Source organism: Daldinia loculata (assembly GCF_022478755.1).
Source record: "Daldinia loculata strain CBS 113971 unplaced genomic scaffold F4817scaffold_10, whole genome shotgun sequence".
NCBI classification, from domain to species: Eukaryota; Fungi; Ascomycota; class Sordariomycetes; order Xylariales; family Hypoxylaceae; genus Daldinia; species Daldinia loculata.
The window spans coordinates 268,998-294,208 of record NW_026054864.1 but is presented as its reverse complement, the minus strand read 5'-3'; the positions used below and the strand labels follow the sequence as shown (position 1 = coordinate 294,208).

Sequence of the window (25,211 nt, the reverse complement as noted above, 5' to 3'; positions counted from 1 at the left end):
GTACTTCTGTGATACCTACCAGTCTTGATTAGCCGTCAATTTTCCGAGAGACCGTGCCGGACTTGACCTGGTCCGATCTGGAGCTGAGCTGCCGCGCCAGACGTGTTTGCCTTGCCGACGCTAACGCTAACGTATCTGGTACTTCGTACCTTAATACCTTAAGCTGCTGCTATTGCAACCAAACCTCAAGCCCACCCACGCCATTGAGCTATCCTCACCACAGCGAACTGCGTGCTCGACGACGAGACATCATCTGCGAACCACCAAACTCAAGTCGACACACTTAATCATCACGGCCCTACCAAGCCTCGCCGTTTTATTTTATTTTTCAGTAATACATTCGACGCCATGGTAAGCTCTATAATAGCCAAGCTCCCAACTAAGAGGATAATCAGGTAGCTAACATATAGAATTAGTCGTCACCCTTCTCTATAAGTGCGCACCCCCCTACTCCTACTCCTGCTCCTACTCCTCCTCTCCTACCAACCCAACTCCCAAGCCGAGAATAACTAACTAACCAAGCGAACGCACAGACGGCGGCGCCTGCGTAGCCATGGTAGGCAAGGACTGCGTCGCCATAGCCTGCGATCTACGTCTAGGTCTGCAAGCCCTCACCGTCTCCAACAACTTCCCCAAGATCTTCCAGTACGGCGACGTATTCCTCGGGCTCACCGGCCTGGCCACGGACGTGTCCACGGTGTCGGACCTGTTCCGGTACAAGGTGAACATGTACCGGCTGCGCGAGGAGCGCAACATCGCGCCCACCACCTTCGCCAACCTCGTCTCTTCGTCCCTGTACGAGCGCCGCTTCGGCCCCTACTTCGTCAGCCCCGTCGTCGCCGGCCTCGAGCCCAAGTCCGGCAAGCCCTTCATCTGCGGCTTCGACTCCATCGGCTGCATCGACTTCGCCAAGGACTTCATCGTTAGCGGCACCGCTTCCGAGCAGCTATTTGGCATGTGCGAAAGCTTGTGGGAGCCCGATCTGGTGAGTAGCCATATAAACCTGCCTATATATGACCCATATATGCATAACGAGCATCCTACCTCGTCGAATTTGGAGGGTTTCCTTTCGGGTGAACGAAGACGTACTAATATATAATCACAATCCAGGGCCCCGATGACCTCTTCGAAACAATCTCGCAGGCTCTGCTAAGCGCCGTCGACCGAGATGCTTTATCAGGCTGGGGTGCGCATGTGTACATTATTGAGAAGAACAAGGTCACCAAGCGATTACTAAAGGGCCGACAAGATTAAGAGACAGATTGTATCTGGTCCGGTGCTATCTTAGGTCTACTAACGTGTACTAGATACCTCATACGTGAGGTAGATAGTAATTCGAACGGGGTGGATTGGTCAACTCCACGAATAGATAAGGGCTAGAAAGAAATATCTACGGGAGTAAGGCAAATAAGACGTAGCGAATGAACAGAGGAAGACACGAGATGGCAAATAGCCCGTTGTTGTACTAATATCAAGGTAGTACCTTAAGCAAGGTGGCCAAAGTCAAGATGAAAAACCTCACGCGGAATCCCTTATCCTATTTCTCGTTCAATGAATGCATCGTATTTCTTATACATCTATATTGCGCAGCCTAATTTGCATATGCAGTGTAATACGTCTACTCTAGTCTATGTAGAACTTAGATCTATGCCCCGCTACGCCTTCTTCTTGGCCTCTGTAACATCATCCGTCGTCTTCTGGATGAAGAACTGCCTTTCGATAGCCTTGAGGACTTCATCGATGATACTGTGACAAATTAGTATTTCGTGGAATCAACTATGGTTAGGAAGACAACTTACATAACTGGTGCGCTGATGATAAGCACCGCTTTCCACTCATTCCAGTTAAGAGGCAGGATGGAGAACAGGCTCTGGAGGAAGGGAGTGTAAAGGAGTGCAAAGTGGAGCGCCATCGACAAAGTGACGGCGTAGACTAGCATCATATTCTTCCAGAGGGGTAGGGTTAGTAAGGACTCGCTAGACGATAGGGCGTTCATAGCGTTCAGCATCTCGATGACGACGAGGATAGAAAGGGATATCGTCGATGCTGCTTTAGCCATTTCGTTACCGAACATCTCACATCCGATTTCCGAAAACTCAGTGGAGCATCGGTGGAAGTGAGAAAGTTGGTAGAAATTAATCTGAGGACCCTCGGGGTTATACATGAACCACCAGGCATATCCGGCGACAGTGGCGATACCAACGTAAGATCCAATAACCAGGTACCTGAAGAACAGCCAGCCGCCGATGAGCGGTTCATCTCGCTTTCGTGGTTGTCTCTTCATAATATCATGGTCCGGAGGGTTGAAAGACAAGGCGGTAGCAGGCAGACCATCGGTGACGAGGTTGACCCATAACAGTTGGACAGGAATAAGAGCTTCCGGCATACCCAGGGCGGCAGTAAGGAAAATTGAGACGACTTCTCCGATGTTCGAGGAGATGAGGTAGCGGATGAACTGTTGCGTGTTATTGTAGATAGATCGGCCTTCCTCGATAGCAACCTCGATAGTAGCGAAATTGTCATCCGCAAGGACCATGTCGGCAGCCAACTTGGAGACGTCAGTACCGGATCCCATTGCAACACCAATATCCGATTTCTTGAGAGCGGGAGCGTCATTGACACCGTCTCCAGTCATAGCTACAACTTCACCGAGAGACTGGAGGAGATCTACAAGCTTCGATTTGTGACTGGGTTCCACACGCGAGAAGAGAGATGCATGTTTCGCTGCTTCTAGCTGCTCGCTAGGGCTTAAGTTGTCGAATTCTCGGCCAGTGAAACTCTTGCCCGTAAGGTCCTCATATTCTCCAAAGACTCCGATCTGGCGACAGATGCTCTCCGCGGTGTTGCGATTGTCACCCGTGATAACGATAACTCTGATACCGGCGTCCTTACATTGCTTAATAGCGCCAGGAACTTCTGGTCGAGGAGGATCTAGCATACCGACGAGACCTAGTAGGGTGAGGTTCTGTTCCAGTTGGGCATATTGAGCTGTCGACTTGGCATTGTGAAGTAGGGGGTTGGATCCAACATCATCTAAGCTAGCAAGGGCAATAACTCGTAGTCCACGGTTACCATATTCGACGACCTCCTTCAAGAGCAGACCACGAAGCTTGTTGTCGATACGAACACGGTTGCCATCAGCACCAACCAAGGTAAACGCACAACGCTCGATAATGGATTCAGGGGCACCTTTAACCAGAAGCTTTTGTTGGTCACCGGCTTGGACAAGGACAGACATGCTTTTCCGGTCTCGAGAGAATTCATATGTGGCAAGTCGAGGGAACTTGGCTTCATACCAGCCGCTGGCGTGGTGGACGCTGTCCTCAAGTCTCCAGTTTGTCGGTGCGCATGGTCCAACCTTTTCGGCTAGAGCCCTTAAGGCTCCTTCGGTGGGCTCTCCTACATTAGAGAAAGTACCGGATCGGGTATCGTACACGAGTCTAGCATCATTGCAAAGGGCAGCGACCTCGGTCATCTGGCGGATTGTACTTGAGCTTTGAGCAAGATCCCTCACCACTTTGCCGTTATGCTTGATGTCTCCTTTCGGTGCAAAAGTAGTACCCTCAACGTCAAGCTCTTCTAAGTCGGTACCATCTGCGTTAATGTAGACGATCTTGCTCACACTCATCTGGTTCGTTGTAAGAGTACCCGTCTTGTCTGAGCAAATAACACTGCAGCTTCCTAGTGTTTCAACAGATGGCAGGCTTCGGACGACAGCATTCTTTGCGGCCATCTTGCGGGTTCCCAAGGCTAGGCATGTAGTGATAACAACGGCAAGACCTTCGGGGATAGCTGCAACACCAAGAGAGACCGCAATCTTAAGATAATAAATGGCACCCTTGGTCCAGTTTCCATGACTTGGGTCCGCGAAGTTGGGGATGTTGATCAGCCATACGAGAATACAGATAACTGTAATAACCTTTGCCAAGGAGTCGCCGAAATCGTTGAGCTTCTGCTTGAGAGGAGTCGGCTCGGAAATCTGAGCCGTGATACTCTCGTGGATGTCGCCAATCGCAGTATTCGATCCAGTCAAAACCACGATCGCCTTAGCACGTCCAGTCACGACAGTTGTTCCCGAGAAGAGCATATTGACCTGGTCCTGGAGGACTGCCTTCTCGTCTTTCACGACTACATTATTATCCTTGCCCACGCTTTCGCTTTCTCCGGTTAAGATAGCCTGGTCCACGGCGAAACTGTTGCTTTCGATCGCAATAACACGGCAGTCGGCAGGTATCCTGTCGCCAACGGCCACCGAGATAATATCACCAGGAACCAATTCTTCAGCCTTGACCCGCGAGACATGTCCATTATTCCTGACCACGCTAGCGACGTTCGCAGAGTATTCTTGAAGCGCGGCGATCGCCTTTTCAGCGCTGCTTTCTTGGGAAACGCCGACGACAGCATTGAGCACGAGAATAGTAAGAATCTAGGAACCGGCCAAGTTAGCTTCTGGGTCGCAAAATAAGAAGTGGGTAAAACTTACAACCAAAGGATCGACAAATGCGCTCCAGCCACTTTCTTCGTCTTCGAAGAGAGCCAAGACAAAGGACACAGCCGCAGATCCTAAGAGTATTAAAACCAATTGATCTTTGAATTGCTCGAGAATAAGCTCCCATAGGGGTGTCGGCGGTTCGTCTGGGATAGCTACAGCAAGTTAGCATACACATCGACTTGGTTGTTTTCTAATATGGCGCGTTGCAACATACAGTTCTTCCCATGTTTATTTCGTAGCTCCGTAATCTGTTCATCTGTAAGACCAGCCTTTGGGTCTACCTCAAAGGCGGCTAAGACCTCATTTGTAGGCTTCGCGAAGGCGCTTTCCATGGCAGCCGACGAGAGTGGCGGGACGATGCCGCAGTAATTCTTTTTCTAACGGGAAGACTAAACAAATGCAACAAGATATTTAGATTGTTAATCGCTACCTATGAACGAGCATAAAAAGTGAACGGAACCAGCTCGATCAAAAAAAGACTTGAATCGGTGGAGGGGTTGGCGATATGCGAAGAGAGTTTCTGATAGAATCTTTAAAGATGCCACATATCTTTTGGACAATCACTAGTCTAGCTCTGAAAGTAACTGGTAACTGGTAACTGGTTGAAAGTCGCCACAGAAAAACGAAGTTGCCAGAGTGTAATGTAAACGAAAGGATGTGCCGAAGTAGGTAACTGTATAGATAGTGGTGGAAAGAAATCGTCGCTCTTGAAGTTGAATGTGGACCTTTTACACAGCAACGTGTTCTCTCACTCGCATTTACCTAGCGACATTCTAGGTGGCTTCTATCGCTGTTCGGCCCTGAACGGCCCAGCGACAGGCCCTGAGCTGCAAAAGCCGGTCACCAGGTGCGAGGCGCCGTGAGCCCCAATCTAATCCGACGCTAGCATCCCTACCGCTAGACTATCTTAGGGTCCAAAGATCAATTTCGATTGGACGGGCTCCATGACTTGCATCATAAGCGTACTACCTACCTCATGTACACACCCAGGTACCTACCTAAAATTGCATAAGTGAGATAAACCTGGAGATAAACGCACGGGGTCTAGATTTACTTTTGATTACCTCACATATCAGGTAAATACATAGTATGTGACATGTATTTCAGACCAAGTTTAAATATAGCCCAGGGTTGGCAGTATATTTTCATATTGCACAAATGTCTAAAAGGCGAAACACCTATGAGGTACGTAATAGTAGACTGCAATTCCTGCTCATATAACTGTCTATTTGGGGGGTTTGCTATCTAGAAAGCTGCAAATGCAGCCATGCATCTGAAATCAACGGCCATGAAAGGTTATCGACCCCAACCTAGAGCGTACGCAGCCGTTCTGCATTAGCCCGCACAAGTGACCCCCTTGTCTTTCCGAACTTAAAGTATTACCATAATCCTCGTAGTCCACCAATCGTGTCCTCTCGTCGTAGCTCATTTACAAGTCATCATCCTCATCCTCACCAGGCAGGGGTTGCTGGGCAGCGCTGTCCATCTCCTCCTGGTACTGCTTGAGAAGTGCCTCATCGACCACAGCAGTGGGGGGTGCAAGAGCGGGAGCAGCGACGAATTCCTAAGTAGGTTAGATATTGTGAATACCGAAGGGAGCGGTCGAACTTACTAGTTGAGGGTTGCCAACGAGCTTGCGGGCCAGCCAGAGGAAGGGCTTCTCGAAGTTGTAGTTCGACTTGGCGGAGATATCGTAGTACTGGAGGTTCTTCTTTCGGTGGAAAGTGATAGTCTTGGCCTTGACCTTGCGCTCCTTTACATCTACCTTGTTGCCGCACAGAACGATAGGGATGTTCTCGCAGACACGAACAAGATCACCTGTGATACAATTGTGAGTCAATAGGAAAAAGAGATCGGGGATATATTCTACTTACGGTGCCAGTTCGGGACGTTCTTGTAGGTAATGCGGGATGTCACGTCAAACATGATGATACCGCATTGGCCGTTGATGTAGTAACCATCACGGAGACCACCGAACTTCTCCTGACCAGCAGTGTCCCACACATCGAAGGTGATGTTGCCGAAGTTCTAATTATCGTTAGATATTTTGCGCCAGATAGGACGGATGCGGTAGGACGAGGCGAGGATTGGTCCGACTTACGGTCGTGAAGCCAAGGGGGTGGACCTCAACACCAAGAGTGGCCATGTACTTCTTCTCGAATTCACCCGTCAGATGTCGCTTGACGAAGGTAGTCTAATAATCATGGTCAGCGGTATGGTCTTTAAGATAAAAAGCAAAAGGCGGGGCAAATTATGCGCAGGGCGGCACATAGTAAACAGAGCTTAGCATGCCGGTAGAAGGCTGATAAGCGGCAAGATATAGCAGATGAGATCCAGAGGATGGATGTATTTACCTTTCCAGTACCACCATCGCCGACAAGGACGAGCTTGAAGGTAGGCGTCTCGGCAGCCATTGTGCAATCCTCTGTTGTGAGGTAAACAGAAGATGGGGAAGACTAGGCTCGGCGTTAGTGGGGGATGACTAAATGATGGAAAGGCATAGAATGGTATTTTGCAACCTCGATATGAGTTGTTGAAGATATATCGAGAAGCGGGAGAACGTACTTGATGTTATCGAGAGAAGAAGATTGTGGAGAGTATTACGGGGGTGTTCGTAAAATAGTCGTTGAAATGATGAGCGGGCTAATGTTTTTTTTGAGAGTTTCGAGAGGCGGCGGGACCTGGCAAGAAGATCTAATAAGGTTGGGTTTCCCTCTGCAAAAAAAAAATCGGGCGCACGGTTGCGGGGCAGCACGTGATCACCTGGGCATTAACGGAATGGGCGACAATGACGCAAATTTGAGGTAGGAAACGGCCTTCCAGATGTATTATTGATAGCAAATACACGTACCTGACTATGTAGTCTGACGGCACTTGCATCGTTTTATCATTTCCCTGCAAGGTACTTGAATCTAAGTCGTCAGGAACTCCATATATCCCTATTTATTTGCACTGTAGCTACCTAAAATATACCTTATACTATGAAGTTGTAACTGTTTTTCCCCCCTTATTTATATATGTTCTCCTAGCCTTTTGTCATAGTGAATCATACATGTGTACCTAGGTAATGTCCGGAGTATTACAAATGCAAGGCAGTAAGTACAAAGTACATTTCCATTCCAATACCTTTAAGTAGCCTCGTGGCGTCTAAAAAGTCTAGGATTTACGTTGCTACCTCCGTTGTTTAAACCGTGGAATTTAGCATTTATCTTTTGCCTTCCATAGCAACCATTAATAAATTCGTTTACAGGCGACGTTTCACGGTACCATCATTTGGAATTCCTTTTCCCTCTTTTCTTTGACTCACCCCCATAGGCAGCACTCGACTTCTACATTAACAGCCAGAATACAATGAGTAAATACTGAAGGCGCTAGACTCATTTTGGGCGTGGGCATTAGGCAACTAGCAAGGGAGCTGCGGCAAACTCGCCGGACATTTATTGGTAACACGGCGAGCCCAATGCCTTTTGTGTCAACAGCCCTGTTGCGAAGGAGGCTGGGCAGCGTTTAGGCTAGCCAAACGTTAAATAGCATCTCGTATGTCCGTTGGATGTCTGCTGGCATGATTGTCTCCTATATAAACTGGTTCGGGTTTCAAAGCTGCCTAGTCGTGCCGTACGAATACATAGCCACATCTAAATTATTACCAATTACCTAGGTAGAAAAGACCAATGATTATCAATACTATTTGTTTTATTCATCAGGTTAAAACGCCTTTGCCTCGCGTGATGCTGTCTCCATTCAATGGGGGAGGAAATAGCAGCCTATTGCAACATACGGAGATGTTCGCATCTAGAATAGAATCAATAGTTTGATACCGCTTGGTATAATCAGACCATTAAAACTACCTATAGCGGTAGGATATGGCATCCCAAAAGGCCTCTTCCTCCCCAATTCCGTCGTGGGGTTAAATTCAGCTGTAGCTCTTGCTTTTGGTTGGATTCTATTCGGCGGGTTACCTTAACAAGAATCCTTTGCTATATAGAAGATCAGTCTTATGGCTCAAACACCGCCTTAGCGCTTCGAATTCTCGTAGGGTTCAACTTACGCCTTCATTTCCTTGGACGCACTCTGCGACTTTCTTGAGGCCATCATGGTTTCCCCTATTAACGTAGCCGAAATTTCGAATTTCATCTCCGGGTTTCAAGCCGGCTGACTCTGCCGGGCTGCCTGCAACAACGCTATTCACCTTCGCAAAAGGTTCCTCCAGAGTTGCCGGGATCGAGTCGCCTAACATCTCGGTACGGTTTGCTGAAGCAGGCGCAACATCATCAGCATCTTGTATGCTCGCAAAATGTTCATGGAGGTATTTCTCTAAGGTATTGAGGAGGTCTTTGTAGTCGTTTTTTAGGTGGATGATTTGAGCTCGGGTGGTGCGTACTATGGAAGGGGTTAGCTCAAATTCAAGAGTGTCTCTGTTAAAGGGAGCTCCTACTTTGCGCGACGTCAATATCTGCCCGAGGAAACCCATCGGCCGTGGTCAAAGGCGTTTCCATATTGACACCATGCTGTAGATAGAATCAGGACCGGTATTATAATGGGCTTGAATGGCGACCACTAACCGAGTCAAGAACGCCACTCAGGGCTTTTAATTCGGCTTCCATATCGTCTTTCTTAGCCTGAAGTTCAGCAAATGAGAGATGCTTTGCATTTCCATTTGCTAGCGGCCGGGACGAGGGTCCCGCAGGAACGGTAGGTGCGTGAATGTTGTCCATTCTTAAGGGAAGGCCCATGATAATATTGAATGAATCAACTCATCATATGTTGAACATTGGAAGAAGAAGAAATCGCTTTCCCCCATGCGCTTGAATATGCGCTTTAGTTAAGGACTACCTGTTAGTTGAATAGTTGAAGTTGAAGCGAAGTTTAGGCCCGTAGGAAGACGCGTCAAGTGGGATGGCGGGGTCGACTACATATACGTAAGTACTGTACCTAAATACTTCAAATGGGTATGTGCATGCACGCAGGTCCGATTTAGGGTAGCTGCCATAGATGTATATATTTTAAAGTTATATGCACATCGTCTTCTATTTTATATAAGGTAGGTTAGGTACCATATATATAAGGGTTTACCTACTGCGAGGTAAGTTCAATTTTTGTTTTACCTTTATTCAGTATAACTATGAGGTTAGGTTGATAAAGACAGTCACGATCGTCTCTTTAGCATACCTAATACTAAGTTTTAACACTCCTTAACTACATCATCCTTTAGAATAGTATTAGTTGAGATTAGGTATAATCAACGACCAGGCACGGCTTTTCAAGATCTAATGGTGGGAGCGACTTTATATTGATATATCAATTTACATAGGTTATCATCTGGCCAGTAAACATTAGAGTGGGATTTTATAGAAACATATCCTAAAAAGATTTGCAGCTTAGAAGGCTACTGTTGCCAAGATTATGCACCTCTTATAACCACCCTTCTTTAGAAATGGCTGATATATATCCCATTGCTTGGACGGGGGATGTTTGCGGCTATGACTTTAATTCGTTTATATATTTCTAATTATAACAGTACATATGCGACCACGAACTTGGTTGCTTAAGACAGGCAAGTACGCGCATTCCCGAGTATATACCTAATGTATATCAATATATACCTAGTTATGTTATATATAACGATATGTATGCTTTGGTTGACTACCTACCCGGGTGGGGGGGGTCCCAGGACAGTATGACTCTAGAATGTTGAAATGTACTATAATGTCAATTTGGGGAAAGCCTGTTAATAGAGCTGTACCAGAATTATATAAAATAATGATAACTTTACTTCCGATCTTTTCCGTAAAAATACACCCTCGCACTGACCATATATTCTAACATAAACCTTTTATATAAAAATAATATTACCATTAAAATAGCTTTAATATTGTCGATTTTATACTGTTTTAATAAGTGTTATTATAGCTTTAAAATTAAAATAAAAAAAAGATTTTTGTGAAAAAATAATGCTTGTAAAAATAAAATACTGTTATTTTCGATAATAAACGCTTTTGCCAGTATAATAAAGCTTGTTAATACGGCTATTATATTTATTTCGTTACGTTGATTTTAATTTAATATAATTAATATAATAAAACTTATTAATACGGTTATTATATTTATTTTACCACGTTAAATTTATATAAAGTTAATTAATTTAATAAAATTATACGTTTTATTATTTTAATAATAAATAGGTTTTATTAATATAATAATTTTTAAAAGTTTAAAATACTTTAATTAATTTAAAAAAAATAAATGTTTTAATATATTTTATATAAAGTAATAAATTACTTTTTTACATGCGTATATAATGTAATATAATATTTTATAATCGATTTAAATAACTTGTAAATTTGTATGATTTATAATAATTTATAATTATTCGAATTTTATTATAATTTAATAAAAAAATAAAAAAAAACAATTTTAAAGCTTTTAAAATAAAAAATGTTTAAAATGGCTTTTTTTTTTTTAATATATATTTTTTAATATATAATAACTATTAATTAAATATATTAATAGTATTATTATTATTATATTAAAATATGTTTTACGTTAATGTATTTATTATAAACATAATATAATTATATATAATATATACTTTGTTTATGTAATTTTAAAATTATACAATTAAAATACTATTAAAAATATAATATTAGTAAAAGTATAATATTAACTTAATTTTATTAAATTATTATTTTTATTATTATATTTAAATTAAATTTACAACTTTAAAAATATTTTTATTAAAATAATAAAAATTTCCAGGTCGAATAATGTCTGATATAAAACGTGTGAGTCTTTATTGTTTAAATAAATTATTTTAACCTTTTTTTATAATGTTAACAGATTGGTATCAGTCTGTCCTAGGACCCCCCCCACCCGGATAGGTAGCTCTTTACAATATCTTGTTTGTTTAAGTTAGCCTACATATTCAATTGTAAAGTATGCAGGTTGGCAAACACAGTTAAGTGACTGACTTGGATTTAGGCTTGAATATTAATAATATAATGTCGTTTGTTTGCCCCTAGCCCCTGCAGGTCCAGCCTGGCGGATACGCGCAGGAAACTGCTGGGCGGTATCTTGCAGAAGGAGCGTACAACTGTAGCGAATCGTTCGCCTAATTGAGTCATGATTTGCAACATGACTTACACATCTAGCCGTGTCCTACTTCCTTAAATTCGTACTCGGCTCTCTCGGTAATCTGTGAAGGGACGAAAAATACAAACACAGGTACGTAATGAATAGATGCACAGTGATATCCTGGTAGGGGAAACGCCGCCCCAAGCTGATGTAGGATTCGACTTAAAACAAGGTAGGTACTTGCGTGTTGGATCCACGAATTTCTGAAGATCGGGAACCGTCTACTAAGATTCCTCGATAACAAAACTCGGCACAACCCCGAGATATTTCACGGCTTCATAACCTCACATCATCCAATTCACTTTTATAAATCATAAAATGTACGCTGTTGCGCTTTTAGGCCTTTTGGCTGTGCCGGCCACTTCGAAGGCCTTGAAATACGCCATCCCTGTGAGCCTTAAAGCCACTGACTGCACGTTCCCGGCCAACTATACCGTCTCCAACTTCACCATCTACACGGATAGAACAGACAGTAGTAAAAATAGTACTTCGTTCCTTTTCGATGATCCGAGAACTGGGATCAATACCAGCTGCAGTCGCAATTCAACCTCGAAGCTTAGCGGTTCTAACCGATGGCCCTGCGATGACTCGAACGTTGCATTTATTTACCAGACAACTGGTATCGCAGGCCTAACCTTGATTGAGGCGGCATGTCCTGGAAAGTACGTAGATTGTTTCTATATTGACTCGCTACCCAACGCAATGACAATGTCAAGATAGCTAACAACGCATAGTGTTCCTCAGTTCGAAGCCTCTGGTCTCATCAGGCCAGACCTGGCTTGCACAAATTCCACATCGGGAACCACCTGTGTGGCTAAGCAATCTCCGATTGTAGGAGATTTCGACAGTCTCGAACCCGCACCACCGCCTTCTCGCTGAGCGTTGGTAAAAGACGATAGGAAACAACGGGAAGTTGGCATTGCCTAAGACACGTAATTATCATACAAGCTCTCCATGGGATTCGAATAGATGACTATCCACAAGCAAGATGGGCGAGACGTTGTGTTTGCTTAATCGGACATTCCTACATCAGATGGTGTTAGAGCTAGATAAAAAGCCACTTCATCAATAGTTATTATTAATTGCTTAATTGAGGCTCAATCAAGATTCTTACTACTTGTGGTAGCTTAATGCTTAATTACTTAGCATGCGAAGGCATGTTAGGTGTTGTGTTAGAGCAGAACAGGAATAGCGGAAGCCCAATCTAGTAGGTATTACCTAAGTCCTGTACCAGCAATTCCCCAGAACAGTATACCTACCCCGCGTTACCAACTACCAATAGGTATACTATTAGCAGTAGCTTCCTATTGGCCACAGCCGTCACCTACCTCGTCATTTCTTAACTTGTTAAGAGCCGTGTACGCATCGAGTCGGGCAGGCGAGCCCCAGCAATAGCCAGATCGTCAAGAAGCCAAGGGATGAACCTCGTCTCATCTGTTAACTTTGTCAACGTTATCCCCTTTTAACCATAACAACTTTAAAACATCACATGGATTCCATAGACTAGACCCTGCTAGAAGTAGCATTGGCGCGATGCTTAATGCACCAACACAACGTCAACCAGGCGTTTTAGAGTTTCATCATTTTCATCATTTTATATAATACCTAATAGCCGACTCATCTCCTTATTCAATCTTCTCTATCGTAGGCCACGGGCCTGTCTTCTCTGGGACATGGCTATCCTCGGTATTGATCTCTCAAGCAGAAATTCTCGACACTACGCACCCGAAATTGCTACCAAACCTGCTCTATAGTACGATGCTGATCTCTTTGTGGTTATTGTACTTAACAGCCACCATCGTGGCAGGGTCCCCTCTAGCGGATCAGTATCCTCTCCGAGAACAGAACGATGCTACGACTGCTGATCACATCTCGAATGGCCTCTTCGCATCTCTCGAGCGTCTCTCCCGCCTAGTCGACATAACTTACTGCGTCGGCACCACTGGCATCACGCCGCCCTTTTCCTGTGCATCTCGATGCAAGGAATTCCCAACCCTAGACCTTGTCACGACATGGAACACTGGAGTTTTGATGAGCGATAGCTGTGGCTATATTGCTATAGATCATGGGACGTCGCCAGGCGGGACTGATAGCGAGGGCGATACCGTGGGTAATAGAAACCAGGGGGCAATCATCGTCGCATTTCGTGGTACCTATAGTATAACGAATACCGTTATAGACCTAAGCACGATTCCCCAGGAATATGTTCCATACCCATCGCCAGATCAAAGAGGATCTGAACCACCTGAAGAATCAAAACATACTTGCAAGAATTGCACGGTTCATATGGGTTTCTTGGCATCGTGGAGGATAGCCCGGACCGTCGTTCTGCCAGCACTTGAACCATTACACGAACAGCATCCCGACTACCCGATTTACCTTGTCGGTCACAGCTTAGGTGGCGCCGTCGCAGCGCTCGCAGCGTTGGAGCTCAAAGTCGTTTCTGGCTGGGATGACATCATCGTGACAACTTTTGGCGAGCCGCGGGTTGGAAACGATGGATTCGTCAAATACCTTGATTCAGTTTTCGATCTTGGCGGTATAGAGAAGCAATACGAGGCACAAACATATCGGCGGGTAACACATGTGGACGACCCCGTACCGTTGCTTCCACTGTCGGAGTGGGGATATAGATCTCACGCCGGCGAACTTTTCATTACCAAATCCGATTTGCCTCCCGAACCTTCGGATATTCAGCCATGTACAGGGGATGAGGACTCTCGGTGCATCGCTGGTTCAGTTGGGGAGCCGCTTAGGACGGTTGGCCAAGCCCTAATTAAGGAACGAGAACACGATGCTATTATGTGTATTAGTGGACTCTGGGATATTCCTAGCCGGTTCAAATTGTGGCAATTGTTCTTTGCGCATCGAGACTACTTCTGGAGATTGGGTTTGTGTGTTCCCGGGGGGGATCCTGTTGATTGGGGCAGGGACAAGTATCCTAATTTCACTACTAGTGGTGAGCTATGAGTCACAGATGGGTAACACGCTCTGTTTAATCCGAGATGAGGATCGGGTTTATTTCTAGCGTCTAATCTGTTACGGTGATCGAACAGAAGGAGTCAAAATTGATAATGCGATCAGGAAAAGAAATATTAATTAAATTACTTATGTAATATGAAATAATGCTTAATACACGTATTGACACATTTAAAGCTCGTATATGAATGTCACTACTATTCAATATAGTCGAACGTTATAATTAGAAATCGTTAAACTATTTCGTACGCTATTGAGAAATTTAAGGGACCAAATCTTTAAAGCGACCTTTGACTAGTTAGATGTTGTTGGGTTACCAAGTACGGCAATGATCACAATCTACGGGCCAGGGGCTACATGCGTACAATCAGACCTGGAAAGATATTCGCATGTAATACCTATTATGAGGCTACGGAGTACGGTGAGCAAACCCGATGGAGTGGGTTCAGAGGTCATGATGTCTTGGCGATAGTACGGTGAAGTCTGCAAGATGGAGTGTTGACGGCTCGTGACAGGGCTATTTCGACTGACCGCGCTTAATCGCGTGGGATTGACTTCTTTGTGGGAGAGGAGGGACTCGTGACTGGAAGAAAAGTGTGCCAACTCAGCCAGCACCACTAGCCTTGGGAAAGTGATGACAACGCATGGGACCGACGGACCACACGATGATAAGACCCTGCGTTGGGGGGGCAGAGCAGTGGGGTTTCTAGATTCTAGAGGCGTGCGTCGGTACCTGTATGATACTCTTAGGACATAATATACTCATCTAGGACATCTCATACAAATAATGTAATAGGTATAATCACGAGCTGTAAAGAGAACGGGGATACAAACAAGATGTATATTTATGGTTTGGGGGTGGCTTTGCTGCTGACTGATTGTGATATTCAACATTTCCGTTCTCGTTTCTCGTCTCATTCCGCTGCCGACTCGCGCAAGAACGCTGCAGCGGACATGCGAGTCAGCGTCTGGATCATTGGTAGGATCTCATGCGATGCTGGCTGATAATCTTGGTGAAGGATGAGATAATTTCGTCGCGTCTCTCTCTCTCTCTTTGCCTCTTAATAAATAATTTCCATAGCTTGTCATTGAAGGTCACGGATATTTCTTGAACACCTTTCTAGTGGACAGTGGACAGTGGACAGTGGACCAGTTATTTTATTCCAAGGTTGAGGCGGACGATAGTGGGGAAAAGCAGGCTGCCTACGAAGTATCGTGTAATCTGAATTGGGAGAGAACAAAAAATAGAGTTAAGGGTTTTATTAACGTTGATACTAATTTACAATAATACAAGTTAGCGGATTGGTTCCCCGATGTTTCTAACGTTTTTTATGATTAGGCATTCGCGGTTTTGATATTATTGTTTACATATTGATTGTTTGATTTGTTGTTGATGTATTGCGTACATGTATAATGTTAGGAGAAGTACTAAATACTTAAGTACTGATATACCTACTTTGATAAGGGATAAGGCGTAAGATATCGAGAGAAGATTCCAGCCGAAGACGGCAGTGAGGGGCAAGCAAGCCCTGGAAAAGATGGAAAGGTGTACGGCAGCACAACCTTACTTTACTGGACTAGACGCTACCTAGTACACAGAAGGGGGTGGAACGTATGTATTCCGTACCCATGTACTCTTTCTTTCCCGCACAAGCCAGGTGCCAAAGTTGGAGACTCAGGCGCAATTTTGGACCTGGCAGCCCTGGCCGCATTTACTGATTTCTCCTCCCGCACCTTAAACCTCGTCGATTTTCAACACCCTTCAACTTTGACGTACCTGTAAACAATCCTGTCTTTCCCTGTTCACCAACTTCCTCAATCCTGCATCCAAACAGTTCATCCCCAATTTCCATTCCTACACCTCCCTTTTCTATCGCCTCTAGGCTCAGAATCCTCTTCTCAAACCGCCCAACATGACTACTGAGGTAAGTTTTCGATACTCCGACTCCCCTTTCCACTCCCCAAGACTGCCTTGTTTCGGGCGACGCTGCTATTCGCCTCCGCCGCGCCCGCGCACCGCTGCGTAGCCTTTAGTTATATCCCTACTCTAGCATTCTATGGATAACGGTCATGCTAACATTGCTTTCTACCTTGTAGCGTGAAAGGTTCGTACCGCATACCCCCGCCGTATCTAGTCCTTACTTGATGCCGCCTTTTTATGTACCGAGGGGGAACGCAAATCCACTAACTAGTATTTTGTAATAGCAAAACTTTCCTAGCCCGCCTCTGCGAGCAGGCCGAGCGTTATGATGAGATGGTCACCTACATGAAGGAGGTTGCTAAGCTTGGTGGAGAGCTCTCTGTTGACGAGCGCAACCTTCTGTCTGTTGCCTACAAGAACGTGGTCGGTACCCGACGTGCCTCTTGGAGAATCATCTCGTCGATCGAGCAGAAGGAAGAGTCCAAGGGTTCTGACAAGCACGTCTCTACTATCCGCGACTACCGAAACAAGATCGAGACCGAGCTCGAGAAGGTCTGCCAAGATGTTTTGGACGTCCTGGACGAGAGCTTGATCCCCAACGCTGCCACCGGCGAGTCCAAGGTCTTTTATCACAAGATGTTAGTTGCCATTTTTCATCGCGATGTAGTCTTGTAATGGCTATATACTAACGTTTGGGTTGCCCCACATAGGAAGGGTGATTATCACCGCTACTTGGCCGAGTTCGCGTCTGGCGAGAAGCGAAAGGTCGCCGCCACTGCCGCCCACGAGGCTTACAAGGTTAGTCTATATCATAGATATAAACTATATAAGCGTTCTAATCTCACATTTCTCCTTCCTAGAGCGCCACCGATGTCGCACAGACTGAGCTCACCCCGACGCATCCTATCCGTCTCGGTCTTGCCCTCAACTTCTCCGTATTCTACTATGAGATCCTTAACTCGCCCGACCGAGCTTGCCATCTCGCCAAGCAGGCCTTTGACGATGCCATCGCCGAGCTTGATTCGTTGTCTGAGGAATCTTACCGCGATAGCACTCTCATCATGCAGCTGCTCCGTGACAACCTGACCCTGTGGACCTCATCAGAGAGCGCAGAGGGCGAGGGTGCCGCCGCCACAGAGGCTGCTAAGGAGGACAAGCCCGCCGAAGAAGCTGAGAAGCCCAAGGAGGACGCCCCCGCTCCTACCGAGTCTTAGACTACCTTGCATGGATAACCTCCTTGCCTCAACTGAACATGCATATTCTGTAATACTTTCTGAAGGGCCAGGGTTCTGTTGATACCCAAACTGGCAAAAGATTTGTAACATCGGTTGGGGAGGACGTTAAAGGTGTCTGTTTTGGACGCGGGAGTGAAATTTGAGCAGAGTGTCGGCTTTCACTCAAGGATACGTCAGTAAAAGGCTGCTTTTAAAGTAGGCCCTCTACTTGGCAATACGATAACATTTTCCACAACTATGGCTGTATTTCAACTACCTCTACCTGTATAGGGGCGGCGAGGGCTCGTTGGTGGTCGTGTGGACGGTTTCATACACGTTTCCCCTGTTTGTTTTTTGTGGTTTTTTGAGATGAGATATCTCACGTTTTCCTTTGATCCAGCACCCATTGCAACATCCCCTGGAGTCGACCTTGTACGCCGGTCCTTTACGTATCGCGGGAAGATTAGGTAGTTTACGGGTCCGCTTTCGGGTGGAACTGCAAAATGATCCATGCCTTGAGATTCACCAGCCGGAGAGAGAGAAAGCTTAGCTTAGCTTTTCGACGGTTCGGCTCGAACAGACTGCGATACTTAATTAGGCTGGACTTCTGCTTTGATGCGTGTGTTTACTGCATTCGTCAATCACCCCCGATCCGCATCTGCGCAATGCGTATGCCCCGATATCAGAAATTAAAAAAGCAAAACTTAACCCTGACTTATAGGTCTTTCCATGCTTAGATCTGACGTGCTCGTAATACCCTTGATCCTTTTTATCCTAGTAATGAGGTATTTTGCTTAAGCTATTGAAATATTGGTGATAATAACCCAAGTTCCCGGTCTTTATTTTGATAAGCTATTTGTATCTATATTCTGTCATAACAACCACTCTTCCCTCATAAGTCATGCCATCTATTTTAGCAACACCTGTATTAATTAATACTACCTAGGTAGTCAACCGTAAATACCTACATATATGTACATATATACGTTAGGTACATAAGGTCATTTAGTTCAAGTACATACCTAGGCGTACTGGCTTATCTCACGTGAAGTGTAAAGTAATCTCAGCCTCATACATAGGTACACGGGACCCCCACCCGATACCGACCCTCTTTTTTATAGGAAGATAAGTGGAAGATAGTATCCTCTCCCCACAATAGAATTTAACCAATTTAATCCATCAATTCGCAGGGCTGATCCTAGGAAAAGCCAAGGCCAAACGTCACAGGGCCAGTTTTCATCAGAGGTATGTACTATTAACTTTCAAACCAGCATATGCACCTACAATTAACAAATCCGTCCCTCAAGCATGTGGATGCCGCCTCCGTGCATTTTCCGTTCAACTACTTGACTCTCAAATTTGTCCAGGTAGCATGTGCTACTTTTCAAAACAGCTGCTGTCATCTTCTTGCTATCCTGCTGTCCTGCTAGTTCAGCATGGATCAGTATCCATCCGTAACCCGAACTCTCGCAGCCCCGTCGGCTGAGAAGTCCAGCCAGCTGCTCATCCGCGAATATCCTCATCGAGCCATCGCCATTAGGACACCGACTCATGCCTTGATCTTCCGATATAGCCCTAGTACAAGCGAGGCAATCGCCAATGGCTCGCTTGCATCCGTCTCGTCAGCACGACCCCGGGCTGCCGGGGACGGCCCCGTGTCTAAATGCATGGTCGAATTCTCCCCCGTCTCTAAGCAGCTGCTTAGCGACTTCAGACCTCTCACTCCCCGGCCCATATACGGAACCCTAGGTCTCATATCTATAAACCAGGACGTATTCCTATGTGTAATCACGCAAGCGTTACGCGTGGCGACGGTGCGTCCCGGGGAGACGGTCGAGAAGATTGCGAGTGTCGACTTCTTCTGCCTCAATAGCGCCGAGTACGATAATATTGTATCCCTGAACACGTACGAGGACGAGATATCCGAGTCCATGTCGCCGTATGGCCAGAACCTCGGTCGGAGGGAAGGCGAAATAGAATACCCATATCAGGAACTGCAGAAGCTGTTAAGCAATGGCAGTTTTTACTACAGTACAGACTTTGATCTGACCAACAGGCTTCAGGATAGGCCCATAGACTCGGACACGTTTAACATTGACAATTTTGATGATTCCTTCTTATGGAACTATTTCATGATTAGTCCTCTAGTTCAGTTTAGATCTCGGCTCCTAGCGCACGAGCGTGAGGCCCTCGATGCTTCTAGGATTTTAACCTCCGCTATACGAGGATTCTGCTTAACCATGACAATCCCCCAAAGCGCAGCGCCTTTACGGGATGGCAGGTCCGGTCTTCCTTCCTTTCTCACTGTTATTTCCCGCCTATCATGTAAACGAGCTGGCACTCGCTTCAACAGTCGAGGTATCGACGATGACGGGCACGTGGCCAACTTCGTGGAGACGGAAACCATTTATTGGAGCCCATCTGGCGTTCTCTTTTCGTATGCACAAGTCCGTGGCTCGGTACCAGTGTTCTGGGAGCAGACTCCAGGGCTCATTCCTGGTCAGCAGAAGATAACCGTCACCCGTTCAGCCGACGGGACACAGCCAGCCTTCGATAAACATTTTGAAGACCTGGAACAGTCTTATGGTGCTGTACATATTGTTAATCTGCTCAGCGCAACGAAGCCGGGCGAAGCCGAGCTGACGCATCTATTCCACTATGGCTTAGAGCATTGTTCACTTAGCCATGCTGGTGAAAAGCAGTCTGCTGACCATGCTCTACTGCGAGAGACCGACTACGATTTTCACATGGAAACTAAAGCTGCAGGATACGAAGCTGCTCGGGAAATCCGCCGATATATTGAGCATTCAGCTGACGGATTCGCGTATTATCTTGCTGAGCTCACAGATGATATGGCTGATACGAATGAACCGACGGGCCATCAAAGAATGGTGGTTGTGCTTCAACAGGAAGGAGTCTTCCGGACAAATTGCCTAGACTGTTTAGACAGGACTAATCTAATCCAGACGCTAATCTCACAAATGGCTGTTGAAGCCTTCTTGAATCATCGTGGGGAATATGCTGCGTCGGATTTCTGGATGCGGCATTCTACTCTCTGGGCCGACAACGGCGATGCTCTCTCCAGGATATATGCCGGAACAGGAGCTCTCAAATCTTCCTTCACAAGACATGGCAAGATGTCTATAGCTGGTGCATTTGCGGATGTCCGGAAAAGCGCAACGAGGCTCTATATTAACAACTTTGCCGATAAGGCAAGGCAGAATACGATTGATATGCTCTTGGGGCGGCTGGTTGGTCAGACTCCTGTTCATCTCTTCGACCCTATTAGCGACTTTATATCTAGTGAACTCGGTAAGCGTAGTGCCGAATATTCATCGACGGAAAATATTACGATGTGAGTCCCGAGACGTCCTAGCTGTATGCCAGTTTAACAAAACTAACTTTCTATAGGTGGGTTGGGACATTTAATCTAAACGGCCGTACTAATGGTATTGACGAGGATTTATCCCCTTGGCTTTGCCCTCAGGAACTCGGTTCAGTGCAGCCTGAGATAATGGCCGTTGGATTTCAGGAGATCGTTGAGTTGAGCGCGCAACAGATCATGAATAGCGATCCTCGTAGAAAGCAGCTATGGGAGCGAGCTATTAAAAGGACCCTAAACAACCGTGCCAAACGGTTAGGAGGCGAGAGGTATGTCCTACTTCGTAGTGGACAACTGGTTGGAGCCGCCTTATGCATCTTCGTAAAAGCATCATCACTTCCTAAAATAAAGAACGTTGAAGGAAGTGTCAAGAAAACTGGCATGTCTGGCATAGCAGGAAATAAAGGCGCGGTTGCCATTAGGATGGAATATGCGAATACTCAACTATGTTTCGTGACAGCTCATCTTGCTGCCGGGTTCGCCAATTATGACGAGAGAAATAAGGATTACGCTACTATTCATCATGGACTACGATTTCAAAGAAACAGGAGTATTGACGATCATGGTAAGTGGATGAGCATGCATAGTACTCTATCTCTTACTAATTTATCTGCAGACACGGTCGTCTGGCTTGGTGATTTTAATTACCGCATTGGCCTATCGCATGAAAAGGTCATGGATTTGATTCAGAAAAATGATCTGGAGAGACTCTATGAAAATGACCAGGTACGACTACACAACAACGTCAAACGAATAGACGGACGCTAACATGCTTCAGTTAAACCTCCAAATGGTTGCCGGTCTTTCTTTTCCATATTACTCAGAGGCTAGAATTACCTTTATGCCAACTTATAAATTCGATGTTGGTACCGATAGATATGATACCTCGTAAGTCTCTGTAATATACGTTCTATGGATAAGACTAATATCAAGGCAGCGAAAAAGCTCGTATCCCGGCATGGACAGATCGCATCTTACGCAAAGGCACGAATATAAGGCAACTATCATATAACTGTGCCCCCTTGCGTTTCTCGGACCATCGCCCGGTATTTGCTACGTTCCAATGCACAGTGAACATCATCAACGAAGCACTTAGAGAACAGATCAGCCAGGAGCTGTATGAGCGCCGCAAAGCTGAAGTTGGCCACATGGCGTCGAGTTTAATTAGTGAGGACTCTGAAGACGACGAAGATCTAATTGGGTATGATCCTATCGAGCCAGGTTTGCCTCCGGCGAGCTCAGACCGACAGAGATGGTGGCTCGAGAACGGCAAGAGGGCGCAGTCTACAGTTGGCCCACCTAAGCCTAACAGCGGGAACCGCGATAATTCTACTATGATGTTAAATCCTAACCGTCCCTCAAACCCATTTTCTCCAACCGAGGAGCCTGATTGGGTTGCGATTCCCAGGTCCAATTCAAGGCTCTCGTCTTTTTCCAGCATCTCCAGCTCGCCATATGAGCATATCAACCACTCTACCCTTCTATCATCATCCGCCGCATCCAACTCGTCGCCTAGAAAGCTACCGCCGCCCTTTGATCCAGCAACATTACCTGTCAAATTCGGTCAAGTCAGCTTGCTTGACGAGCAGACACCTATACAGAGGAACGAGGCCCCACCGCCACCTCCGCCTAGAAGGCAGACCTCCACAGGCTTTACGCAGCCCTCTCAGACGCTCACCCCGTTGGGCGCGCAATCAGTATTGCGAGAAGCGAAGTCTAATGGCTTGCAACAGCCATTACAGGCAGTAGCATCCTCATCTCAGACATCGACCAAGTCTAAAGCACCCCCACCTATAGCAAGGAAACCAGTTCATCTCATGTCTACTTCGCCAACGACCAGTCCAGCAGTATCCGAAACTGGTAGCTTTAGTTCGCTCATAGACCAGCAAACACCTAAGCCATCCATCCCACGTAAAACTTCTAACGCTGTTTCCAATCTGACTTCTAGACTCGAAGCTAGTAGATCCGGGGCCTTAACGGGCGGAATGCACAAGACGACGACTATGCCACTTCATCTAGAAACCATTTCTTCTAACGAATACCCTGTTGGTGCATCAAGTCGAGTATCTCTGCCTGGACTGGGAAACATAGAACGCAAGCCAAACTTGCCGACTCGCCCGCAACCGCAACCGCAACCGCAACTACAACATATACAACCGCCCCGGCCAGAGGCGAGAAAATCTACCGTCGACCTCCTGGGCGGTGACGATGGGGCCGATGTGAACGGGTGGGAGACGTTAAAACCGAACTAGTTATTTTATGTCGCATTTAGACGGGTACTGGGTTGTCAAATTTTAATACAGCATGGTGTTTACGGCGTTAAAGTATTAAAGTGTTAAAGTTAGACGAGTATATACGGGTCTCAATTGAGAGACTAGACGAAAGCTTTGCTTTACTTGTGAGACGGTTTGATATTATTGTGATGTTGTTGATATGCTAAACATAGTATATAGTGTGTAGTGAATAGCGAATATGAGAATATGTTGCTAATTGTTTAGATTTGCATGTTAGTTATTGGTATAAATGTATAAGTGTACCTATGTATACCTAGGTAATTAGATGGACTCGGTCAGCTACTGCTGTACGCCGAGTAAACTCCGTTGAATTCTACATCATCAATGCTAAGATAAGATAAAGCTTTAACTTAGGGACTGAGGGATACCGCGTCCGAGTCACGCGTTACATCGACAGCTCTCGGGTTGCTTGGAACAACCGTCGAAGCTTCAATAGATTGCCCAATCATACTTATTCTATGAATTAAGTGATTAAGTGGGAGAAACGTTTGCGGCCCGAGTTTTACTATGCCGAACGATCAAACTCAATGTACTACCATAATATACCGTGATACGGATACCCCAAGGTCTCACGAACAGGTATCTAGAGACTAGAGTACGGGTCTTCGAACACAATGGTTGATGAAGACAAGATGCCGGGCTCACACAAAAGGTTACGGGAGAGAAAATTACGGATGATCGAAGCCTGGAGAGCCGAAGTCAAGTCGAATCAGAATTATTGCGCGTGCTCTAGACCCAGCTTAGGTTCATCTAAAGGCACAAATGAGGCATCGGGATCTACATCGACTACAGCCGTGGGTATAGACAGCAGACCACAATCATGGCATCAATCTAATTCTACCTTGTCTAAGCCTCCTGTCGCCCTTTCGCCAATGGACATTACAGAGCCAGAACTTTTGGGCAAACCAACGTGTCCTGTTTGCCACTTGCTGATCGATCAAGACATATCGTTAAAGAAGCTTAGGGAGCATGAGGAGACGGGTCTCGTACGCAAGGGAAGTCCACGGTCTTCAGCCAGCTTGCTCAAGCTGGACCAGGTTATATTGTCCCATGAGCATCCCCATGAGCATCAAACCGCCAATATACCGAAGAACCCGAGCGTCATCAAAAGACAATTCTTAAACCCGTTTATAAAACTCAAACGTTTAGGGCTGAAGACCGTAGCCTCCTCGAGAGCATTGAAGGCCAAGGGGATGCGCAGTCTAAGGTCTCTCAAAACAAAGAAGTCCTCGCCGCCGAGCGATAACGTTGGCGTTCGAGATAACCGCCCCCGCGCCACGGAAATATACGCTCAGTACAGGCTGGATGCCTCGTCGGCGGGGTCAGTTGCGACCCTGGCGGGATTGAGTGATGATGAGCGTAGAAGGCCTGAGCTAACTATTGATGAATCTGCAGCTCGTCTTCGAAGAGCTGCCCGCTTATTAGACCGCGCAAGTGCCCCCATTGCGATCGAGAATACGAATAATTCACCGGAAGTTTAGGTCAACGAGACGTTATACGGAAGGGTTAAGGGTATCACGGAAAAGAGTAGATTCGATGTTTTAAGGATACCAAGCGTTCTTCTTCAAAGCGCTGCTTTCACGGGATATAATAATTATAATAGCATTGGCTATCCTTATATAAGTGAGTGATAGAGGCGTTAGAGGGGATGGCCGGACTTGGGATACGGGATACAGCGGCATTTGAATTTAATAATAGGAATACTCATTAGTATTAAGAATCGGGTTCTGATTTATCAGAATGGGACAGGAGCACATGTAGATTACTCCAGCTGTTGATGTTTAGTCGACTACCCTAC

General features: G+C 45.8%; 9 protein-coding genes across 9 annotated transcripts; 6 read left to right on the top strand and 3 right to left on the bottom strand.

The window, feature by feature from the left end:
- Positions 1 to 59: 59 nt before the first annotated feature.
- F4817DRAFT_329946 (proteasome component PUP3) lies at positions 60 to 1,558 on the top strand. The gene is made up of 4 exons (XM_049302325.1): positions 60 to 351; positions 417 to 435; positions 534 to 985; positions 1,111 to 1,558. The coding sequence occupies exons 1-4, from the start codon at positions 349 to 351 to the stop codon at positions 1,252 to 1,254; spliced, it is 618 nt and encodes a 205-aa protein (XP_049161469.1). The 5' UTR covers positions 60 to 348; the 3' UTR covers positions 1,255 to 1,558.
- F4817DRAFT_329944 (calcium-transporting ATPase sarcoplasmic/endoplasmic reticulum type) lies at positions 1,559 to 5,260 on the bottom strand. The gene is made up of 4 exons (XM_049302324.1): positions 4,707 to 5,260; positions 4,484 to 4,644; positions 1,800 to 4,426; positions 1,559 to 1,746 (listed from the first exon to the last, which is right to left on the bottom strand). The coding sequence occupies exons 1-4, from the start codon at positions 4,822 to 4,824 to the stop codon at positions 1,656 to 1,658; spliced, it is 2,997 nt and encodes a 998-aa protein (XP_049161468.1). The 5' UTR covers positions 4,825 to 5,260; the 3' UTR covers positions 1,559 to 1,655.
- A 345-nt stretch (positions 5,261 to 5,605) lies between these two features.
- Positions 5,606 to 7,149, bottom strand: F4817DRAFT_329940 (GTP-binding nuclear protein GSP1/Ran). The gene is made up of 5 exons (XM_049302323.1): positions 6,847 to 7,149; positions 6,594 to 6,686; positions 6,367 to 6,520; positions 6,105 to 6,310; positions 5,606 to 6,056 (listed from the first exon to the last, which is right to left on the bottom strand). The coding sequence occupies exons 1-5, from the start codon at positions 6,904 to 6,906 to the stop codon at positions 5,922 to 5,924; spliced, it is 648 nt and encodes a 215-aa protein (XP_049161467.1). The 5' UTR covers positions 6,907 to 7,149; the 3' UTR covers positions 5,606 to 5,921.
- A 707-nt stretch (positions 7,150 to 7,856) lies between these two features.
- On the bottom strand, positions 7,857 to 9,430 carry F4817DRAFT_13995 (uncharacterized protein). The gene is made up of 4 exons (XM_049297850.1): positions 9,055 to 9,430; positions 8,928 to 9,000; positions 8,541 to 8,872; positions 7,857 to 8,469 (listed from the first exon to the last, which is right to left on the bottom strand). The coding sequence occupies exons 1-4, from the start codon at positions 9,223 to 9,225 to the stop codon at positions 8,341 to 8,343; spliced, it is 705 nt and encodes a 234-aa protein (XP_049161466.1). The 5' UTR covers positions 9,226 to 9,430; the 3' UTR covers positions 7,857 to 8,340.
- Positions 9,431 to 11,529: 2,099 nt separating this feature from the next.
- Positions 11,530 to 12,802, top strand: F4817DRAFT_329933 (uncharacterized protein). The gene is made up of 2 exons (XM_049302322.1): positions 11,530 to 12,285; positions 12,358 to 12,802. The coding sequence occupies exons 1-2, from the start codon at positions 11,942 to 11,944 to the stop codon at positions 12,500 to 12,502; spliced, it is 489 nt and encodes a 162-aa protein (XP_049161465.1). The 5' UTR covers positions 11,530 to 11,941; the 3' UTR covers positions 12,503 to 12,802.
- Positions 12,803 to 12,946: 144 nt separating this feature from the next.
- F4817DRAFT_13948 (alpha/beta-hydrolase) lies at positions 12,947 to 15,016 on the top strand. The gene has a single exon (XM_049297849.1). It carries the CDS (start codon positions 13,382 to 13,384, stop codon positions 14,591 to 14,593), a length of 1,212 nt encoding a protein of 403 aa, XP_049161464.1. The 5' UTR covers positions 12,947 to 13,381; the 3' UTR covers positions 14,594 to 15,016.
- A 1,555-nt stretch (positions 15,017 to 16,571) lies between these two features.
- On the top strand, positions 16,572 to 17,872 carry F4817DRAFT_13910 (14-3-3 protein). Its single transcript, XM_049297848.1, has 4 exons — positions 16,572 to 16,707; positions 16,808 to 17,161; positions 17,234 to 17,321; positions 17,384 to 17,872. The coding sequence occupies exons 2-4, from the start codon at positions 16,857 to 16,859 to the stop codon at positions 17,735 to 17,737; spliced, it is 747 nt and encodes a 248-aa protein (XP_049161463.1). The 5' UTR covers positions 16,572 to 16,707; positions 16,808 to 16,856; the 3' UTR covers positions 17,738 to 17,872.
- Positions 17,873 to 18,873: 1,001 nt separating this feature from the next.
- F4817DRAFT_329926 (SacI homology domain-containing protein) lies at positions 18,874 to 23,596 on the top strand. The gene is made up of 6 exons (XM_049302321.1): positions 18,874 to 18,982; positions 19,045 to 21,092; positions 21,149 to 21,684; positions 21,736 to 21,845; positions 21,898 to 22,007; positions 22,057 to 23,596. The coding sequence occupies exons 2-6, from the start codon at positions 19,174 to 19,176 to the stop codon at positions 23,369 to 23,371; spliced, it is 3,990 nt and encodes a 1,329-aa protein (XP_049161462.1). The 5' UTR covers positions 18,874 to 18,982; positions 19,045 to 19,173; the 3' UTR covers positions 23,372 to 23,596.
- Positions 23,597 to 23,729: 133 nt separating this feature from the next.
- F4817DRAFT_13884 (uncharacterized protein) lies at positions 23,730 to 25,211 on the top strand. The gene has a single exon (XM_049297847.1). The coding sequence runs from the start codon at positions 24,028 to 24,030 to the stop codon at positions 24,892 to 24,894; it is 867 nt and encodes a 288-aa protein (XP_049161461.1). The 5' UTR covers positions 23,730 to 24,027; the 3' UTR covers positions 24,895 to 25,211.

Bases quoted from the DNA above. Each gene is read 5' to 3' on its own strand.
- F4817DRAFT_329926 (XM_049302321.1), top strand. From the start codon at position 19,174: ATGGATCAGTATCCATCCGTAACCCGAACTCTCGCAGCCCCGTCGGCT. The intron at 21,685-21,735 runs GTAAGTGGATGA...ATTTATCTGCAG, and splicing joins CAGGAGTATTGACGATCATG to ACACGGTCGTCTGGCTTGGT. The intron at 21,846-21,897 runs GTACGACTACAC...AACATGCTTCAG, and splicing joins GACTCTATGAAAATGACCAG to TTAAACCTCCAAATGGTTGC.
- F4817DRAFT_329944 (XM_049302324.1), bottom strand. From the start codon at position 4,824: ATGGAAAGCGCCTTCGCGAAGCCTACAAATGAGGTCTTAGCCGCCTTT. The intron at 4,427-4,483 runs GTAAGTTTTACC...GCCGGTTCCTAG, and splicing joins CATTTGTCGATCCTTTGGTT to ATTCTTACTATTCTCGTGCT. The intron at 1,747-1,799 runs GTAAGTTGTCTT...AATTTGTCACAG, and splicing joins ATCATCAGCGCACCAGTTAT to TATCATCGATGAAGTCCTCA.
- F4817DRAFT_329933 (XM_049302322.1), top strand. From the start codon at position 11,942: ATGTACGCTGTTGCGCTTTTAGGCCTTTTGGCTGTGCCGGCCACTTCG. The intron at 12,286-12,357 runs GTACGTAGATTG...AACAACGCATAG, and splicing joins GAGGCGGCATGTCCTGGAAA to TGTTCCTCAGTTCGAAGCCT.
- F4817DRAFT_13910 (XM_049297848.1), top strand. From the start codon at position 16,857: ATGGTCACCTACATGAAGGAGGTTGCTAAGCTTGGTGGAGAGCTCTCT. The intron at 17,162-17,233 runs GTTAGTTGCCAT...TGCCCCACATAG, and splicing joins AAGGTCTTTTATCACAAGAT to GAAGGGTGATTATCACCGCT. The intron at 17,322-17,383 runs GTTAGTCTATAT...TCTCCTTCCTAG, and splicing joins CCGCCCACGAGGCTTACAAG to AGCGCCACCGATGTCGCACA.
- F4817DRAFT_13884 (XM_049297847.1), top strand. From the start codon at position 24,028: ATGGTTGATGAAGACAAGATGCCGGGCTCACACAAAAGGTTACGGGAG.
- F4817DRAFT_13948 (XM_049297849.1), top strand. From the start codon at position 13,382: ATGCTGATCTCTTTGTGGTTATTGTACTTAACAGCCACCATCGTGGCA.
- F4817DRAFT_329946 (XM_049302325.1), top strand. The intron at 986-1,110 runs GTGAGTAGCCAT...ATCACAATCCAG, and splicing joins GCTTGTGGGAGCCCGATCTG to GGCCCCGATGACCTCTTCGA.
- F4817DRAFT_13995 (XM_049297850.1), bottom strand. From the start codon at position 9,225: ATGGGCCTTCCCTTAAGAATGGACAACATTCACGCACCTACCGTTCCT. The intron at 9,001-9,054 runs GTTAGTGGTCGC...TTCTATCTACAG, and splicing joins TGAGTGGCGTTCTTGACTCG to CATGGTGTCAATATGGAAAC. The intron at 8,470-8,540 runs GTAAGTTGAACC...TCTTCTATATAG, and splicing joins GCGTCCAAGGAAATGAAGGC to CAAAGGATTCTTGTTAAGGT.
- F4817DRAFT_329940 (XM_049302323.1), bottom strand. From the start codon at position 6,906: ATGGCTGCCGAGACGCCTACCTTCAAGCTCGTCCTTGTCGGCGATGGT. The intron at 6,687-6,846 runs GTAAATACATCC...CATGATTATTAG, and splicing joins GCGATGGTGGTACTGGAAAG to ACTACCTTCGTCAAGCGACA. The intron at 6,521-6,593 runs GTAAGTCGGACC...AACGATAATTAG, and splicing joins ACCCCCTTGGCTTCACGACC to AACTTCGGCAACATCACCTT.